Source organism: Sinocyclocheilus rhinocerous, unplaced genomic scaffold (assembly GCF_001515625.1).
Source record: "Sinocyclocheilus rhinocerous isolate Xijiao unplaced genomic scaffold, SAMN03320098_v1.1 scaffold271, whole genome shotgun sequence".
In the NCBI taxonomy this organism is placed as follows: Eukaryota; Metazoa; Chordata; class Actinopteri; order Cypriniformes; family Cyprinidae; genus Sinocyclocheilus; species Sinocyclocheilus rhinocerous.
In genome coordinates this window covers 676,382-697,056 of record NW_015657574.1, presented here as the reverse complement: position 1 = coordinate 697,056, position 20,675 = coordinate 676,382, and the positions used below count along the sequence as shown (strand labels likewise).

Below are 20,675 nucleotides of genomic sequence, written 5' to 3'. Positions count from 1 at the left end.
TAGCCAGACAGGATGCCAGTTGAAGTAAATATTGTTCTTATTGCGTCCTAATTACATGCTTGATATGAGCACTAAAGTGTCAGTAATTGTGCACTTACTGAATTAAAAATATATAATATATATGGAAAATGGGGGGGGGGTGAACCCTGTCTGACATTACTGGCTGAGAAATATGGCTTTTTGTTTAATTTTGAATCTGGTTTCTTCTGTTAGGACACCTGTAAGATAAGTTTGAACTTTGAGATGTCACTAGGTGGATATTATAGAGGAAAGCTAAACAGTTGTATTGAACATAATCTCATGAGTGTGTTTATTCTAAGCCAGGTTTAATGTCAGGTTAACCAAACAGAGATGAGTTCAGAGGTCAAAGTTTATTTTAGGGTTAGTATGGTCAGAGGGTTTCTAAGACAAAGGACGACTGGTTAAACTATCACTAAGGCTAATTTGAGGCTTGAATTTGAGGTTCTCTTGTTTAAACAAATTGCAATATGTTCAAAAAATTATGGTTAGGCCACAGAAGAACGTTTGAGATGGAGTTGTGACAGCTAATAAATTTCAGCTCACCCTCATACACTTCAGTTTCCACAGCTTCACATCGCCATCTGCTGGTTGCATGAAGTGTGGTGTTTTGGAAGCCGTCCAGAAGACATTCAAAATGACTGATCCTAGATCAGCTTTTGTCAGTTTTGAACATTCTGTACCATCCAGCTAATATATTACCTTTGGCAACAAGAAAAAAGGCAGCTGAAAGATTATCTGAAAAGATAATGACTAATATTTATTTTGTCAATGTCAATCCTACAAGTCAGCACAAGGAACCATCCTGTAAATGAGTGAAAATGGGATTTCTTAGATAATTAAATGAATTAATATATTACTCTCTCTGGGGTCTCTAAGATGTAAGTGCTCAGTTATCGTAACACCTGCTTTAAGAATATCTTGTCTGTAAATTCATGTTTTAAATGCAGCTAATCTTTCATATTTTTGATATATTTCACATCATAAGCAGAATCCTTCAGCCCATCAGCCTGATTCCAGGTTTTGCCATTAGAGGTGAAATGAGAGCCACCATACCAAAACCTCAGAGATCTCAACAATCTGATGAAGAGGAGAGCAGATGAGCAATACAGGAAAAGACAGATGGTAGCTTGGTGTGTCAAGCCCCTCTTTACTTTTCATCTAATATGTTACATCACAGGTGGAGGTCTGCCTAGTCATGCTAATATAAAAGTCAGATTTTATATCCATTTAAGGAACAAAATTTTACAAGCCTGAATTGTTTGTATGTCAAATGTCAGTTTGAATGCTTACCTGCTGCAAAAGAAATATGAACTGGCACAGCAACTCAGCCTCCCTCACAGATATTATATAATCAAATATCATATGTGGCTATAACATCTGTAAAACAGAGTATCTATGTGCTTACACCCTGTTCATTAATTAAGTTGTAAGATAGACCGGCAGAAGGAATTTTTTTATCAAATCAATGCAGCTTTGGTGAGCACAAGAGACTTCATTCAAAAACATAAAAAAATCATACAGACCCCAAACGTTTGAACGGTAGTGTATATTTGAATCTTTTCACAAATGAATGCTGTAAAGTAAATGAAATCTCATATAAGTCAGTCAAATGTAATTCCAATATTTTGTTTTAAACTAGTGCAGTGAAAAATTCATTTTTGTTTCCTGTCTGCCATTTTCATTCCAAAAACTATGGAAGTCTGTCTATCTTTAGACTTTTTTTGGTTAGACTATTTTTACACATATTAAAATAGTAGCTATGATTGTAGTCTAATAGTGACTCTTGAAAGAGTAACTATTATTATTATTTTTATTGAAAGACTTGCGCAACCCAAATAAGGGTGGAACTGGATGGTGAATTTTTGTGGCTGTCTGAATACGAGTCTTAATGTCGGCTATTTTATACCATTTTCTCCATCAGTTCAACAGCTTTTTATTTGAACTGTGGTCAGATTTGTCTTCCATGAGACATTCTTTAAGATATGGCATTGCCTTTTATTAGCTTAACTTCAGAAATTATTTTAGAACAGAGAAGAGTTTATAAAAAAACAATAAAAAAAACAATGGCAGTGTGCTGCGTCTGTACGTTCAAATCCATTTCAGTAGTTCATAAATATTCCTGCATTCATATTATCAGTCTATACCGGTAGATCCTTCCAAGATGTAGTTTAATGACAATATTCACTGTATTTTAATCCATTGTAAGTGGTTTGGCTGAACTTCACTATCTTAACTGTACGGTAAGAGAACATCGGTGAAGGATAATTCATAACTGAAATTTGCCTTTGCTTTCACATGGGATTTCACATGGGATGCAACCTCTAAGTGCTTATATCACAGTAATTATATGTCACATTACTATGTGGTTTCATGGAGCATTTCATGACCTAATGATCACATCAGCACTACCATGATAGTCATCACCTTTGATAACACCTTTGAACTTCATGAGGTCACCTTTGAAGGTCATTAGATGCAAAGGGATGCTACCATTAACAAACATCAATTCTAAAAAGATTCTTACTGAAGATTAAAGCACCATTACAATGAAATTATTAATAATTATTAAGGCCCTTTATTTGTGATATTCTTATCTTTTCTGTTCTGCATCAAAAAGGCCAATACTTAAAATTCACAGTGAAACCTACTTAATGTATGTTTTTGATGATCTTAAAGACCTTTTTTAACTAAAGCCTACTGCATTTCTATTTATTAATATAAAACAGTGGTTGTCAACCGGAGGGCCAGGGCCCACTAGGGGCCTTAGCAAACCTCCAGAGGGGTTGCAGGTTGACTTCAAAGTATTTTAAGTGATATATTATCATCATCACTATATATATATATATATATATATATATATATATATATACATATATATATACATATATATTTACATATAATCCATTCACTGTTTTGTTAAAAAAGCATCCCAGGATGCACCCCATGACGTTGGTTGAGAAATTTCCAAGAGCGTGCAATTTTAGCTGATGTTTCATGGAGAAACTAGTGAAATGTTTTTTCCAGAGCCGAGCAGTTCCATTAATGATCCATCAGATGTCGCTAAACCCTCATTTCTCTGGTGCTTCACCCATCCCAGCATTTCAAGTTTGTATTTATTTGAATGGTCCTTCCTTCCTTCTGAAATCTACTCAAATTCCCGTTTCTTCCTGGTTGTGAATGGAAGCGCTCTCGGATATATAACGTGCTTTAGGATGCATAGACAACTTTACACAATGTTATGGTGGGTGCTTGCGAAATACGCGAGGTTTGACAGCGTTGTACAAGTTATAGATTTTGTACGTGCTAAGTCCTTGTTTGCTAGCAGGTGATTAGCCTGACTTGTTTGTTTAGCAACTAGCTATCTGGTGTGTTTTCATCACCTGCTTTGATATGCACATGCCAGTGTGAGTGTAGACTAATCTCTAGACTTGTCTTTTGCAATTTAGTCAAAGATTATTGACTGTTTGTCAACGTGTAGTTGATTTAATTAGCTCGCCAGTGCTAACAGATCCTAAACCTAAACAGCAGCGTCACATCATTGGAGGCCTCAAGCTCCGTCTGACAGATGTCTAGATATTTACCAGGCATATTAGATTGTTAATCTGAAATTTATTAGTTAGGTTTGATTCAAACGAATCATAGATTCATCATCTTCCTCTGACTCAGCGTAACGTGCTACGTGTTAAGACGTCCATTGGTAATGAATTATGCGATATTCTTTACACTTGGTAATGAATTATGCGATATTCTTTACACTGGCATGATATGAATGTCATGACTTGTTCATAGCATATATAGTATTGTCTAGATGGGTTTTGAAACAGTCCTTATGAACTGCTCTTATTCTAGCAAACCCAGAACGTTCTCTTAACGTTAGCATATGGTTTCCGTTTGGTTATTTTTTGGAACCAAGTGACTTTTTTTTGGGAAAACCCAAAGAAAGCCTATAACGTTTTTTAATGGTTATTTTTAGTTATTTGGTTATTTTATAACCAAAACTACCGTTCACTGAACGTTCTGGAAAGCAAAACATTTATATAGGCCTAGTCAAAATCTGCTACTGTGCCAGACTGTCTAACATAGCACAAGCTTTACATTTAAATATTCCATGAAGATCAACTGACTCGATTTAATACGAATTTGATTATATGATTCTTATCTCTAAAGGAGAAGCTACACAATGGAGGCTTTGAACAAACAAACCGCAGCTATTTGCTTTAACAACATCATGCATCCTGTGCCGGCTAATGTGTTTTTTTGCCATTGTATTTTAGAGTCCCTTATTATGGCCACTGGAAGTCATGTTGGAAGTAATGCAGAAGTCCACAGGCTCAAGCAGGCCCAGACCCATGATCTTCTCAAACGTATGGTTTGTTCTGGAGATGAGAAGAACATGAAGGAGGTGAGTAAAAATCGCCAATAAAAATAGACAAATTGTTTGTAATGTTTGTGTTGGATGGAATTAATAGGGGATCATTTTCAGTTTACAAATACAATATTAAGTATTTTAAAGGGGTCATATGACGATGCTAAAAAGAACATCATTTGGTGTAATGCAATGTGTTTACGCGGTTTAAGGTTATAAAACACATTATTTTCCACATACCGTACATTATTATTGTTCCTCTCTGCCCCACCTTTCTGAAACGCATAAATTTTTACAAAGACTTTAGTCTTTGCAACTTTATGGAACTTTTATATGCACAAACAGCTTGTAACACAACAAAGACAAAAGAAAACTTGAAATCGCATATGACCCCTTTAATGCTGGAATACACGACACAATTGTTGCCCAGATTTTGACTCACTATTGCAGTCTGAACGTGTCAACACCGAAACCACATAGTATATGATGGACGTATTAGTGTGTGATGATCCTCAGGCATGTAGTGTATGATGGACAGTTTTTCTGTTACCATTTACAAAGTGGGCAAGTGTATGTTGTCTAGTGTTTTAAAATCTGACAGATTTGAAATTCTAGCTTTTTACTGTTGTCTCTTTTCAGGTGGATTATTCACTTAAGGACGAAACAGATCAAGAGAGGTATGTTTTTGGTCCATCGCAATGCAAACTTAATGGCCTTTCATATTATTCCTTGTTTTAACAAGCTGAGCGTGCATTATTCTCCATCCCACAGATTTCCAGTGGGCCGTTGTGTGCACAAATACAGCAAAGCGAAGCGAGTGGTGGTTAGCAAGAAGAAAACACGTCACTCTGGGGTGGGATCAAGAGCATGTCGGAGATCGCCCACCGCAAGCAGGACATCTGACATGGCAAACAAAGAAAATGAACTGACCTGTGCTGATGACGTGCAGGCTATTCTTTACAGTGACAACTGTGGGTTCCCTGTGAACTCAACAGACGCCTCAAAAATGGCAGGAGCTGGCTCCAAATACAGTGATTATTTCACTGAGGTGAGATATGCTGCACGCTAGTGCTTGTAGGGTTGCAAAAAGGTGGAAAATTTCCAGTAAATTTCGGAAATATTCCAGAAATTTTGGAAACTTACAGGATTTTTTTTGAATGTTCCAGGGATTTTTGGAAAGTTTCCGGAAATGTTCCACCCCTTTGCAACCCTAAGTGCTTGTGTTGACTATGTTCTTGTCGTTCGAAGCTAAAACTTTCCTGTGTTTATTCTTATTCATGATTGTCCACATATGATAATGATATAGTGATCAACCCCTCTATTTCTGCAATATCAATCATGGCAAAATGGTGATCTATCATCAAATTGTAATATTTGCACTAACCTAATCATTTGTTGAATTTCAGTTATTAGAGGACCATGAAGCAATGACTCATGTGCTCTTTGGAAGAAATCTGAGACTGAATGTTGCGTTGACTCTTTGGCGGAAAAACGCAAGTGAACTAGTGGCATACTTGAACAGGTTAGCGTTTTGAAGTTTGACATTAATATTTCACAATATTACTGTTTTTGTGGTATTTTGATCAAATAAATGAAGCAATGGGTGAGCATAAGGGACTTCTTTCAAAAACATTAAAATAAATCTTAGATAAAATTTTTGAACAGTAGTGTAAATATTGCAAGTATAAATAGATTTGTATAGAGAACAGCATGTTGAATTCCCCTTTTTCTCACATTTTTTGGCATAATTGATGCTTGCAATTCTACATTTTATGAATACCATGTTAACCAACATTTTTCCCCAGAATACAAGACACAGGGGTGCTTGTTGACTGTTTGCCTGTACTCACAAAAAGGTAGCCTAGTTAAGACCTGTTTAAAATTCAAAGTTTGTCATTGTTGTCACATTGTAGATTTGATGGATATGTTGTTTCATACCAGTTTCTCCCTCTATAGTCTTCAGGAAGAACAGCCGTGTATTTCAATAGGCTGTTGTGTTGACCTTTTACCACAAGTGAAAATGATTCTTAACACTAAATATGAAGAGTAAGTATTTAGTCCTGTATTTTTATTTGCTATCGTTGTTTATTGTCATTATACATTTTGCTCAAGTTTAAATTAATCTTTTAAACGGTTGAATGTTTTCCAGACACCTCATCGTAGCTTTACACTGGGTTCAATCTATCATTAAAAAATGGTGGTCTGAGCTCTCCACAAACAACAAAAGCTTGCACGATGGCTTTTCAAATGACAGGTGCTTCATTTTTATATGAATACATGGAAATGAAATGACAGAACATCTTATAAATGTTAGCTGGAAGCTGTAACTAAATATGTTTGCACCCAGCAGGAATGTTCAGGCAATGAAGACGGCGCTTCTTGAACTGTGGGAGGGGAAGAGACACTTAAGCTCAGTTCCAGGAACTGTAGGAGAAACAGCGAAGGTGTTTTATTTTTCCTAGTCAAGTGAAAAATTGCAATTGTTCACAAAAATCAGTCTTACCTTATTTCCTTTATCATCCTCTTTTCCGCAGATTATAGAATCGTATGTGTCACAACTGCGCTGATGTATCATTGTAGCACACTATGGAGATAACCACTACAAACCCTTGGTGCATTTTAAGCTTTTGATTGGTTTGGAGCTGGTGAATCTGAAGCTCAGTAGGCTGTGGTGAATTGGGAATAGATGAACTGAACAATTCAGACACTCCGATTTCAGCACTGGAGGAGGAACTCTTCCTGCAGGCACTGAATGACTGCTTCACATTGAAGTGGACTTAGGGGCACATAATCAACTCCATGAGACTCTCTGGAATCAGGCAACTCACTGAAGTGCCAAGCAGAAGTTTTAACTGTTGCACTTGTAGTGCTATGGTGTGAATCTGCTTAAGTGGATGTGATTGTGTAAATGTTCCTTTATCAGATTTTTTTTTTCAGTCATGCACTTGAATTGCAAGAGTTTTAAGTTATTAGTGTGTTGTTGTCCATTGCCTGATCATGAATGGATATTTGAGTGTAATGTGTACATAGTGATTTTTCTTTTAATCAGCTTTCAAATAAATCTACATAAACTAAATGTTTTTGAAGTTTATATGAATATTTACATTTTATTCACATGTTGACTAAGATTTAAAAAATAATAATTACCATAACAATAATGTGTATGAACAACCCCAATCAAAAGTGATATGACGTTGTCAGGAAAGTTGCTGAATGATTAAGACTAAAAAAAAACAAGCTGTGCTAAATTTGCAGACAATGTTCATTGTTGTAATGTTCAGCAGAGATGCAACCATAATTCACAAAACCAGTCTGAACGATTCGTCAACTCGCTTGACTCATAATAAACTGAGAACGGATCATTGAGTTGACATAAGAGCATATGTAGTGAAACCATAGACTGTATAAAAACAGTGAAACCAAACATTGAACTGACGCAGTTCAACATAAATATACTGGCATTTTTAAAATCTAAATTAGTAATGAGTTTAAGTATTTATTTATCAATGTACACACTAAATTGGTTTTAATTTTATATTATATTAATATTAAGGTTTTAAAAGAATCAGCTAGTGCAACAATCTGAACCGGGAGACGAGAAAATACAAAATAAACACAACGCAATAAACAGCAGTATGTGCCTATTGATTTTCTTCAACGAATGTATGTATGCTGCTCCGCAGTGATTTATTTTTGATTATAATTTTAATTTTATTATTTTATTATTATTATTATTTACTGCACCGCAGTGATGTAAAGGATATTTTAAACCATTCATTCAACACGAACTGTTTAAAAGAACCGATTCGCGAAAAAGGTCGGGACTCCCAATTCGAAACCCCCACCCATAGAAATAGACCCGCCTCAATGATAATCACGTGGTGTAACAGATGCTCTTCCGGTCTCTGCGTTCTGAGTTCCGTTTACCGTTTACTTCCTTCAGCTGAGTCCTATTCCCGTGGTCCAGGTTGATGCGTAGTGAAATATTGTACATTTTAAACGTCATATATATCGTGTGCCAAAACACGTTGCAACAAATGAAACGTCTGTTAGATATATATGTGGCGCTGCAGGCTCTGTTTGCGTTGTCATGGTGTTTTTCCGACGCAGAGCCAGGGCCTGTAGCAGGTTCTCAGTCAAATGGAGACCGTTTCAAAATCGAAGGACGAGCGATCGTTCCCGGGGTGAAAACACAAGACTGGATCTCCACAGCCCGAATCCTGGTGGAAGGAGAGGAACATGTTGGTTTTCTCAAGTGAGTTATATATCACCAGCAATGCTAACGTCAAAAAAGCGATGTAAATATTAATTTGTGTGTGTCAGTCCTTGATTTACTGCAGCGTGTCCCAATACATGATATAATATCTCTAGCAATTAAGCTTTCTCTTATATAAATACGTTTTCTAATGTATTTGTGAAAATGTGTAGGTTGTATGTAATATCATTGCAGGGCATTGTTATTCAGATTAGATAGACAGGGGTTTCATAACAAGCCATTAAACGTTTTGCCAAGGTTACACAATTAACCACATAAATTTACCTTGCAGGATTGATGGGAGCTTTGCTGTCAACGATGTGCCTTCTGGCTCATATGTGGTTGAAATTGTATCACCATCTTTCAGATTTGATCCTGTTCGTGTGGATATTACCTCCAAAGGGAAAATGAGGTAGCTAACATTCCCATTTCTTACCTTCTTCTAATATGTGATTTCATGAGCAGCTAAGTTAATGTTAGAATGTTACTGAACCCTAGGGCACGCTTGGTGAATTACATCAAAACCTCTGAAGTTATTCGACAGCCGTACCCTCTTCAGATCAGATCCAGTGGTCCTCACACGTACTTCATGAAGCGAGAAACCTGGGGCTGGACTGATTTTCTGATGAACCCAATGGTATGATCATATAATTGTTCCTTTCAAATGCACGTGGATGGACTTCATTCACTGGAAATTAATCAGTTATTGTTTATTTTATGTTTACTTATTCTTTAACTAGATTTTTTATGTCCTCTAGTTTAGATTGACTTAAGTATTGAGGCACATTTTCAGAGCCATTTATAATAATGATTTAGCTATGACATAAGTGTTGTTGAAGGTTTCTAATAGCTGTTGTGGCTTATTTTGTCGTCCTTAGGTCATGATGATGGTTCTTCCCTTATTAATCATCGTACTGCTCCCAAAGGTGGTAAATACGAATGATCCTGAGATGAGAAAGGTAATGCAAAACAAGAAGTCGTATCTACAAGTGTTACATCCTGAACAGACATTCTCATCCACTGTATGTTGCTTTATTTATACAATTTAATGTCTGTTTTTTTCCTGCAGGAAATGGAGCAATCTATGAATATGTTGAACCCTAACCCAGAATTGCCAGATGTTTCTGAATTCATGACTAAACTGTTCTCCAAGGGCTCCAGTAAGTCTAGCGGAGGCAACAAAGGCAGCAGAAGTGTTGCTCCGAAGAGGAGGTAGTGCCGTGTATTTTGTCGGTTTTCTTTAACACTGTTTTACTGGGTTTCCTTTTTTATATATATGAACTGAAACGCTTGACGAAGCAAGACTGTGTTTGCACTGTACTACTTTTCCATGCTTAATTGTCTTCTTTGGATGCATTGCTAATAATCAGATCATTTTAGTCATTGTAATGATACTCTGAAAACTATACATAAAATTTAGTAATGGATAAAACCAGTAGAGATCAAGCGAGGCATGTTTATGTCTTTTTTTGTTTTAGAGCTTAATTAGGATGTTTTAACTTTATAAGTAGAATGAGTGAGAAAGTCTGGTCAAGATTTCTCTTCCAAGAGGAGACAGTTACAGAGATAATCAGTTTTGCTAAAAAATTTCAATATCGTGTAATGCAATTAACATAATGATGGTAGTCTATGCCTTTACTGCTGCTGCGCAAAAGATCACACAGATATGATTCCTTCACAGAATTGAGGTCAATGCAGTTTCACCTCAGTTATGACTTGAATAAAAGTGAGAATTAAATCTTTAGTAAGTAAAATTTAGCATGTTGTTGATTGGCTGTTGAGCTCTTTGGGTTGATGCAATAGCTGCATTACGGCTGCATAAGCCAAAATCAGATGCAGAAGTTAGTACTTACTGTATGTATGTAGTTGTTTTGCTCCGTTTGTCTCAAGCATTCTAGCCTGGGATATTTCAAAAGCACACTTGAGCTAAAGGGTGAAGATAGATGCAAAATATGTGAGGGTCCATCTTTGCAGTGATACCATGTGTATTTCCAGACCAGCCCAAGGAGGTGATGTTGACCCCAATTCTGTTTCATAACTACTTGAAATAAAGCTTTTAGGTTATAATATTTACTATATCTTGTTGGGTTTGTACAAGACTGTGAATGAAGATGAGAAATGCATAAGATTTAAGCTATGAAGTATAATCTTATTTAAACTGAATGGAAATAAACTGGTGGAAAATATCAGTCTCAATTATTTGTCTACTGTTCTCAGCATGATGCTTGCATGGTCAAATGTATGGACATCAACATTTAAGACCACATTTCATGATAAGTAACTGGTAAACAGTTGCTAGTATGTCAGTGGGTAGTTTTAAATCTTCAGTTTGACTGAAGACCTTAATAAAAGATGGAACCCCTGCCAAATCCAGATTGATGTTTCAATTAGTTGAGTTAATTTCATTTTAAAACATTTATTTCACATCAAATTAAAGGCACGTCATCACAACAGAAAGAGTAGAGACTTATTAAACAATATGAATGGAAAACAGCCAGGCAACATTTATAAATGTGTTTATATGATGTGTTAATGTTGAAGTAATTTCAGATCTAATTCTTGGCACAACAATTATGAAAGATTTTTTTTCTATTATGGACCAGTGCACACTGGGATGCTGTAGAACTGTAAAATGTGATCGAATCTCTGCCATAAATGAATTTTACATCCAGAGGGAAGCTACAATCTTTTTGTGTGTATTTCTCTACAGTGATGCTTTGGCAGTTTTGCAAACAATACAACAACATTGCTTTGCACACCAGATATTTCAATAAACGTTTCTATGCATGCAGTGTCACTGACATGACCAAGGCTTGCAATATATGAAAATAATTTTATCACAAAAAAGTTAATCATGTATTAAACACTGTGTGTGTTAGGTATTTATAATAAGTTCACAATCCATATCTTTATTTAATGTCCTCACCATCCCTAGCCTTAAGGCATTTTACAATATTACAATACACTATTGTGTAAACATGTTAAGTGATCTATAAACTTTGAAAACAGAAACTAAATTAAATACCATTAATAAATTATATCATTTTTTTTTTTTCAAATCAATATGGCAATATAAACAATATGTACACAAAAATATTGCCTAGAACATGGCAAAGAATATGGTCTGTGGCACTGTATGCACATCATAAGCTAAAATGTAATTTTAATGCCCATTTAATATAACAATTGTTATTGATCATTCATCATGATCTACAGTCTGCTATCTCTGCTGTTACTTAATGGTTTTGGCCACACCAATACAGTTTCTCCTCTCCTCTGTTCTTCTTCCACTTGCAGAGGACTAACATCCAAAAGGTCTTCTGGAAGGTCTTGTTGCATAGGGCATAACACATGGGGTTGATGGTGCTGTTGACATAGCAGAGCCAGTAGCCCAGATGCCAGAGGGACACTGGGATGCATTCAGAACAGAAGGTGGAGATGAGCACCATGATGTTGTATGGGGTCCAGGTGAGGAGGAATGCCAGAAGAATGGCACTGAGAGTCTGAGCAGCCTTTTTCTCCTTGATAAGGACCATTCGTTTCCGCTTGGTCATCTGGATCTTCAAGTTTGGATCTTCTGGTTTGGTAGAAGAGGATGTGGATGAAGGAGCCTGTGGCTCTGAGGACTGACAATGATCTGTGTTTGTTCTATTGGCTTCGGTACTACCTTGCAAAGCAGTGATGTCGCTAAGGATCGGCTTGAACTTGTATGACATACATTTTTTATTGTTTGTCTGGGAGCATTTTGCAAGATCACTTAGGTATTTGCTGTCTTCATGACAGACCAGCTGTCCATTTTTATTGACTGTCGATTCTTGGTTCTTGAATGATTCGTGTGGGGTTGTTTCAGAGACGGACCGCTCGTCATCCTCTGATGATGTGTAACTGTTCAGGGTGGTGACCTGCTCTGATTTTGTCCACAAGTCTTCAGACTGCAATGTTGTCCTAGTTACGTAACTCTGGTTGGATGAAGACCATGATGCTTGAGTCCCATCCCTCTTGCTTTTAAAGCTAAAGCATCGTAGTATTGGCTTTCGTACTTTAGGGTCTTCATGGCTGTCCAGCGATGGGTATCCTTGGAGTTCTGCTAAGTTCTTAGTACGTTTTTCTGTTTCTTTGTAGATTTTGCAATATAAGACTGTCATGATGGATACCGGTACATAAAAGGCCGCTATGGCTGTACCAAATGTGATTATGGGTTCTGAGAAAAACTGGATCTGGCATTGGTCAGGAGGAACCGTTCTCTCTTCAACAAAGTACTGCCAGCACAGAATGGGTGGAGCCCATAATATAAACGATATCAACCACGCCAAGCCAATCATGATGCCTGCACGTTTCGGGGTCCGCTTAGCCCTGTAGGTAAGTGGTCTTGTAATAGAAAAATATCTGTCAAAGCTGATGACCAGCAAGTTCATCACCGATGCATTACTTGCAACATAGTCAAGTGCCAACCACAGATCACATGCTATATTTCCTAAAGACCAGTATCCCATGAGAATGTAAGATGTGTACAGGTTCATTGAGAACACGCCGATAATGAGGTCTGCAAAAGCTAAACTGAGTAAGTAGTAGTTGTTAACAGTCTTAAGTTGGCTGTTGACCTTGAAAGAGAGCATCACCAGTACATTCCCCACTATTGTGATGAGACTCACGACTGCTGATACTGTTGCAATGGTTATGACTTCCAACAGACTGTATGGGGCAGGCAGGATAGCAGAGACATTTCCACTTGCGGTTAAATTTTGAATATCCATGTTCATCCTGTTAACCGTTGATGATCGGTTAGAAAACTGATGAAATTTTCTTGAATGAATGAAAATGAATATTCTTCATGTTTTCCTGGCAATGGATAGTCTGAAAACACAATAAAGAGAATGATCACTTCAAAAACAGGAAAATTTGAACAGAAATTTTGTGTTTTTTTTTCACACGTTTTGTGTGTGATGCCTATAAACTAATGATTTTCATATGGGCCAAATACTTTATGGGATAACATAGCCTACTACAATAAAGGCAAATCCATTGTTTTTCATACACTGGTCAATTTTGAGATTTTGGGCTATTCAGGACTATTATATTGTTTCCATAACAAGAACACATTCAAAATACACATTTAAGTGCTAATTTTATAACTTTTTATCTATTTGCATCTCTAGATTTTAATGAAGGTCAGAAATCTCCACTTCAGTAGCACTTACATAAACCAAATCTTCCAGTTTTATTCTCATCAATTTTCTAAAAGTTTTAAGAAGGGGTTTGTTATATATAATTCAGAGAGATGAAAACAGATATCCAAAATCCCCTCTGTAAAAACCTTTAACTCTTAATATGTCAACTAAATTAAATAAGGATTTTGAACCTGGCCTTATTCCATGTTCAGATTTCAGAAATATATGCAGATTAGTCCATAGGCCTATATAATTAGATAGCTCCTCATTTGCATATGTAAACATAAACATGAAAAAAAAAAAGTGTAATACAAAAATATTTCCTTAATGTACTGTGATTTATCAACTAGGGAAGTACGGTGATATCTATTGATATAAGCTTTTTACTTATTGCTTTTTTGCAATATGTCAATATGTCAGTCAAAGTGTTCATCCTTGAAAATACAATAACTACCTTTTACATTCTCTTAAGCAAAGGAATAAGCACCGAGCCAGATCTCACATTACCCACACACCGCTGCTTCTACTGCTTTTAATACTACTCCTACTCATACTGTTTTCCCTCAGTTTGACCAGCTTAAACTTTGGATTTGATGCACATTTGTCAATTGATAAACTCGCATTTATCGTTAGGCGGAACTAGTTGAACGGGCGGAACGTTTCCCCATTGAAAAGGGTTATCTTTTAAGTGTAACAACGGTTGTGGTGTTACACGATTACAGTCTCGGCATTAGTTCAAATTTTTTTCATGTTCCGTTATGGAAGGCAGACACAGTCGGGGACGCGGTGGGTATTGGAAAAGAGGAGGTGGAGGTGGAGGTGATGCTGAGACCGGCAGTTCGGGAGAGCACCGGGGTCGCGGAAGAGGAGGCCACCACCATCGAGGAAGAGGCAAACGGGATCATCGTAGAGGAAGAGGGGGAGAGTTTGGACCTCCTGCAGATTTTCGACGAGTAAGTGTTACACATAAAAAATCACCATGGCAACAATAATTCCGGCTATTTTTACTATAAAACTCTGCTAACTTGGTATTAGACACAAATGGCATATAAATACATATATAATATATGAAAATGAAATAAAGTGACAAGCATTCAGAGAGACTCCCACACTCTTTTAAAGGGTCATGAAACCCCAGACTACTTTTTCTGAGATTTTAGCAGAGGTGTTTGTGTTGCACATCATAGAAGACAATGTTAGCATCCGATAATTTTAACTGTTGGAGAAAACTGGTTAATTTGAAGCTTTTTTGTGCTATTTTCATCGTCCAGGTTTAAAATCTACATTGTGTTGACGTCACTATTTGTGACGTTGCAATGGACTATAGTACATTGGTGACGTGTCGGTGTCTATTAAATTATTCATGAGACTGCGTGTTCTTATCCTATGAGAAGAGGCTTCGCTTAATTATTCACGACAGCATGTGTTGATTTGCTATGACAGACGTTTCAGACTGTGAGATGACATGGCGCACATTAACTGAGAGAAAGGTTCATGGATCAAAGAAGAGTGTTTGTTTTTGCTTTGTAATAAGAGTTAGGCACAAACACGATTCATTCACTTGGTGAGCATAACCTTTTTACAGCTCTGTGACACCCGTCAAAAGGCTTATATAAACCCCACAGAATAAGCCTTAAAAGTTCTCAGAGTTGCAACAGCGCGTTCATATAACGTTATATGTTTTCGATGCAGAGTGCAAATGGCTGTGTATTTATTTGTGTTTTTAACTTGATGGGAGAGAAATGAAACTGTCTGAACGCTAAGCTGTGTGTGTTGTAGTGTTGGGTCGTTCTTGAACAATTCGTTCATTTTGAACGAATCTTTAATGTGACTTGGGAAGAACGAGTCGTCTCGGGGAGTGATTCGTTCAGAAACCCGAAGACTCGAGATGAACTAATCAATTCTCTTTCCGGCTCAGACTGCATTGGTTAAGCTTATGGGGCTGTTACGTGATGAACGAACGACTCAAACCTGAAGACTTGTCAGATAAGAGGTGAGGTGAGCTAATCATAGACTGAAGACCCAGGTAAACAATTAATCTTTTCTGTTTCTTATTGCAGTTTTGTATTGTTTGTAGTGTGATCAACGTTTGTGTAAGTAGTAGATGTGTTAGGGAAGTAACACGTAACATTTTAATTATATTTTGCTAAAATTAATTAAATTAACGAAATGACACGAAAAAAGATTCGTTCATTTTGCTGAACGAGACTCAAAGGTCCGAGTCGGTAAAATGATCCGAACTTCCCATCACTAGTGTGTTGTCTGTCTCCCCTCTTCCCCCTCCTCCGCTCCGCTCCGCACCACGCCCACTTTTTTAGCGTTTTTTCAAAACTGTGGTGAGAACTAACCAGTGCTGAAACAGGGGGTTTCATGACCCTTTAATGAGTTTAATTTGATAAATAATCAAGTTATGGTATTAACGTAACGTAACATTATTGTACAATATTGTGTTGGTGGTGGTTAACTTTTTTTTTTAAAGGTTTTCATGTTTCTTATAGACTGTCACAGTAAAACAGTTGTATTGTGTCATGCTTGCTCACTGTCATCTTTTTTTCTGATCGCTTTCCAGAATCAAGATGACAATGACAACAAAGAAAACTTTGAGCAAGAGGAGGAGGACATCACCTTCTCTAGGCGAAAGCTTGAGTCCAACTGGGACCGTTATGAGGAATCCGAGAAAGAAGAAATGAATGAAGATGTTCCTGCACAGAGAGGCACAGACTATCATGTCCTCCTCACTTCAGCTGGTAAGACATGACTACCCACTTAAATCTGTGTCATATTTCCCCCCGTGCCTCTGATCCAGCACATGCAGGCAGGAGATCAAAACCAAAATGAATGTAGAATAACGATGGTGTTAACCAGCTGTCCTGCTGTGTGCTATTGAGATACCAAAGGGCAACGAGAAGGGCAAAGCTCTATTTCTGTTACACGGTTGGATCTGATTAATGGATGACTCATCTCATGAGCAACAGTTTTTGCCATGTTTACAAATAGCACAGTAAACTACCATTACCAATCACCGGGTTTATTTCAAGCTGCCTGAATGAGAAGTTTGAAGTCAGTATGATTTAAAAAAAATTTAAAGTAATATTCTAATTCTAAATGAACCCTTGTGTGGTGTTCATATTTTTGTTATTCAGCCAGTGTTCGTGGGTCTGGTGGACCCGCTGCGTTTTTTGGGGTTTTTAATTCAACACAATTAGAAATTTTATGTTAAAATACTCAACAGATGTTTACTTCATCCCAATTACAAGCAATATAAACAGCATATATGGTTAATATTTGTCCTTTCCCTTTGTTAGATCACATTTATTAATTAAAGTGCTACAACCTTGTGCGGGAATGGCAGGGGCAGAAACAACTGATCTATACATAATGATTATAGATCAGTGGCAGAAACACAAAACTCACACTTACACTTACACTCACACTCACAGATTCTCTCTCACGCACATACACACATATACACATACTAATAGCAGGCTCAGACAATAGGAGGACAGAGTGAAGGTACACAGGACCTAAAATTTCCACACTTTTATTAGCCCCGGGTCCAGTAGACCTGAACATCCTGTATGTAATATAAATGTGTAGGGGGGTGTACAGTGTGTGGTCATTGAAAATGTGTTCTGATAAATCTGATAGAATTGATAAATCTGATAAATTTCTGATAGTCACAGAAAATGAGCCAAGACCAATGAGTCTGAGTTTGAAAAAATAATTAATCGTATCATTTTTCTTTTGACAAATAGTGAAAACGGGTCCCACAGACCCGAACACCATACAAGGGTTAATATATATATACATACATACATACATACATACACACACACACACACACACACACATATATATATATATATATATATATATATATATATTAGGACTGTGCAATTAATCGCATGCGGTTGTCACAGCCCTAATATATATGTGTGTGTATATATATATATATATATATACTAATATTCAGCAAGGGTGTGTTAAATCAAAAACCAAAAGTGACAGTCAAAACATTTATTGTATAATGTTACAAAAGATTTCTATTTCACATAAATGCTGTTCTCTTGAACTTTCTATTCATCAAAGAATCCAAAAAAAATTTATCACATATCCACAAAAATATAAAACAGAACAACTGTTTCTTGAGCATTGAGTCAGCATATTAAAATGATTTCTGAAGGATCGTTTGACACTAAATGCAGCCTTGGTGAGCATAAGATAAACAATAAAAACAATAAAAAAATCTTATCACCTCCAAACTTTTGAGTAATAGTGTAAGCAAGTTAAAATAGTTCAAAATTTGAGTTTAGTTCTTTTATTTAATAACCATGGAAATTCATGTAATGGATATTAAGGAAATGCCCATAGCCAAAACAATACAAGTTTTTTTTTTATATGTCATGTTGATGCAGAGAGTGTACATTTTGTTCAAGGGCAGGTCATTAACACAACTGTCTAATCATTCAAAATGAACCATCACAGAGGCATTTGTTCCTCAAGTTTAATGAGCCTAAATCCAGTGTAAGTGCAGAATAAGTTTCCATTGCGCTGTTCTCTTGAGGGAATTTTCTTTGCTCAATTTGCCTCTCATTTCCCTAATCTGCTTCCTCAAAAGCCACATTGATATTTATGAGATATATTTGTGTCATCTAATTTTACGACAGTGAAGTACTGTAGGACTGCTCTGCCTCTTGTGGCATTGTAAGAGAAAGACTTTATATATCACTCATGCATGTCTGTGCAAACAAACATAGCAGAAATGTAATTTGTTAGTAGCAATCTGTTTCTGTTTGTTGTGGCCAAACCATTAAAGTTGTACTCCACACAAAATTGGAGCACTTAATCTGTTTTGTTGCTCTCCATTTTTTTCCTGCACATTTGCGATTAGTCATCAGAGGTTCAAACTCGCTGATCCCTGTGAATGTGGGTGGAATTCGTATCTGTTCTCCAGAACAAGTATTGTATCCATGACTTCAGGAATTGTGCAAGACAGCTTTTCCATCAAAATGATGTGGTTGTGCAGCACCACTTGTTTGTCATATGACAACAACAAAAGAAGGTTGGTGCTTATTATAGGACTTTAAAATGATTCAGTGCTGTAGCTTGACTGCTTTGAAGAAGAATCTTTTCTGTCTTTCGTATTTTAACCATGAAAAAATATATTTAAATGTTTTGTTTGACTTTGCAAGATATATACGGTAAATATGGTCACACCTCTTGGTCAAATATTGCAATATAATGACTTCAGCTAAGTTGTAAATAGAAAGAAGGCTGTTCCGGTCTGCTCAGTCTTTCAAAGTTGCCCAACCTCCCCTGCGATACTCGACATACTGTCCTTTATCTCATTATGATTCTGCCAGCAGGCTCTGATTAGTGACTGTGGTGGTAACGGACTGATTAGGTACAAAATGAGTGTAATTCAGCTTTCACCAGGGAGTGGAATAAAGTGGAGGAACATCCTTCCCTTACCATTGAGTTTTCTTAATCTGCATTCTTTATAGGGTTGGTGTGCCTAAAAATGAAAATTGTCATCATTTAGTCACCCTCAAATTCCTACAGGTTTGGAACGACATGACGACGCAATTTTCATCATTCCTTTAAAAAACGTTTTTAATAATTTTATGCCCACTTTTGACATTTTCATTTCCATAATTCTCATATAACTTGCAGTTGCACCTACATCCTTATTGCTTTATGCAAATAACAATAGAAACAGATTCATTCGCAGATGAGTTTCCTCCTTCATCATAGCAGGTGCTTGCACAGGGTAGTTTTTAGTGTTTAATCAGTGAGTTTGAGTAAGGAAATCCTCATGCGATTCATAGAAACCACATTCTGGCGGTTAAGCATTCTTTGGCACGTACAGTAAGACAGGTGTAGACAGCTGAGACAGTATTCCATAAGGTATGAATTTGCATTCAGCAACAAGATTGCTGTTATCTGTTGACTTGCTTTGATCTGTTATTGTGCATGTCAAATTATGGTCTCCAGCGGCCCTATCTCTTAAGCTGTCAATGTAGAGAAAACTACATCTGTCAGATAACTTAAAATCTGTTTGCCAAGAGGCTTTATCATTTTTTGTGCATATTACTGTCACACAGATGGGTAATTTTATTTAGTCTAATTTCACAGCTGATTGGAGATTAATCTGTCAGAAACTCTCAATAACATCTTTGAATTTGGATGGCATCATCCAATCCTTGTCACTGTGGCGGTGAATTTGTTGCTAAGCCCAGCGTCAGGGCAGTGCTTAAGCACTGGGGCCCTTTTTTCTTTTTTTAGAATGTACCTGAAACTTACATTGGTTTGAAGACACACTATGAGGAAAAGTGTAGTAGTTATCTCGTAATATAAGGTAAAAATAATCTCCTTCAGATGAAAATGATGTGGAGCTCCCTCAGAAAAGGTAACACTTTCCCCTTTAAGGTGGTTGAATATTTGTAAGCACAGCCATATTAGCTTTGCATTGATTTCTGGTTTCGGTGAAGAGTCTGTATTTTAAACATAATGCAGAAAATTGTATGTACAGGTAATAAAAACCTGTATTTACAGGTAATTAAAAAATAAGAGTGCATGCAGATAAAATATTTATGATCTAATATTTATAATTAATATATTTATATTTAATATTTAACACAAAGGTTAAAGGGGTCATATGATGTTGCTAAAAAGAACATTATTTTGTGTATTTGGTGTAATGAAATGTGTTTATGCGGTTTAAGGTTCAAAAAACACATTATTTTCCACATACTGTACATTATTTTTTCTCCTCTATGCCCCGCCTTTCTGAAACGCGTCGATTTTTACAAAGCTCATCGGTCTGAAAAACGAGGTGTGCTCTGATTGGCCAGCTACCCAGTGC

At 36.6% G+C, this 20,675-nt stretch overlaps 4 protein-coding genes across 9 annotated transcripts in view; 3 read left to right on the top strand and 1 right to left on the bottom strand.

Annotated features, from left to right (window-relative positions):
- Positions 1 to 3,096: 3,096 nt before the first annotated feature.
- On the top strand, positions 3,097 to 7,445 carry LOC107721278 (KATNB1-like protein 1). Of its 6 annotated transcripts, none has more exons than XM_016529208.1 (10): positions 3,097 to 3,262; positions 4,296 to 4,423; positions 5,027 to 5,064; positions 5,159 to 5,435; positions 5,794 to 5,909; positions 6,193 to 6,243; positions 6,344 to 6,433; positions 6,537 to 6,641; positions 6,735 to 6,831; positions 6,922 to 7,445. In XM_016529208.1, the coding sequence occupies exons 2-10, from the start codon at positions 4,307 to 4,309 to the stop codon at positions 6,952 to 6,954; spliced, it is 924 nt and encodes a 307-aa protein (XP_016384694.1). In that variant the 5' UTR covers positions 3,097 to 3,262; positions 4,296 to 4,306; the 3' UTR covers positions 6,955 to 7,445. The 6 variants fall into 6 exon arrangements, with proteins under 6 accessions (XP_016384694.1, XP_016384689.1, XP_016384695.1 ...); XM_016529203.1 differs by having other exon boundaries at positions 6,329 to 6,433; XM_016529209.1 differs by having other exon boundaries at positions 3,099 to 3,262; positions 6,738 to 6,831.
- A 796-nt stretch (positions 7,446 to 8,241) lies between these two features.
- LOC107721381 (ER membrane protein complex subunit 7-like) lies at positions 8,242 to 10,828 on the top strand. The gene is made up of 5 exons (XM_016529376.1): positions 8,242 to 8,642; positions 8,935 to 9,054; positions 9,141 to 9,279; positions 9,521 to 9,601; positions 9,712 to 10,828. Exons 1-5 carry the CDS (start codon positions 8,359 to 8,361, stop codon positions 9,856 to 9,858), a joined length of 771 nt encoding a protein of 256 aa, XP_016384862.1. The 5' UTR covers positions 8,242 to 8,358; the 3' UTR covers positions 9,859 to 10,828.
- A 1,050-nt stretch (positions 10,829 to 11,878) lies between these two features.
- Positions 11,879 to 13,396, bottom strand: LOC107721291 (muscarinic acetylcholine receptor M5-like). Its single transcript, XM_016529224.1, has one exon. The coding sequence runs from the start codon at positions 13,394 to 13,396 to the stop codon at positions 11,879 to 11,881; it is 1,518 nt and encodes a 505-aa protein (XP_016384710.1).
- Positions 13,397 to 14,467: 1,071 nt separating this feature from the next.
- LOC107721309 (cell death regulator Aven) overlaps positions 14,468 to 20,675 on the top strand; it is a 36,261-nt gene continuing 30,053 nt past the window's right edge. The window contains exons 1-2 of the mRNA XM_016529248.1: positions 14,468 to 14,763; positions 16,380 to 16,557. Of these exons, the coding sequence (XP_016384734.1) occupies positions 14,569 to 14,763; positions 16,380 to 16,557 (373 nt within the window). The 5' untranslated portion in view covers positions 14,468 to 14,568. The remainder of the gene's footprint in view (positions 14,764 to 16,379; positions 16,558 to 20,675) is intronic.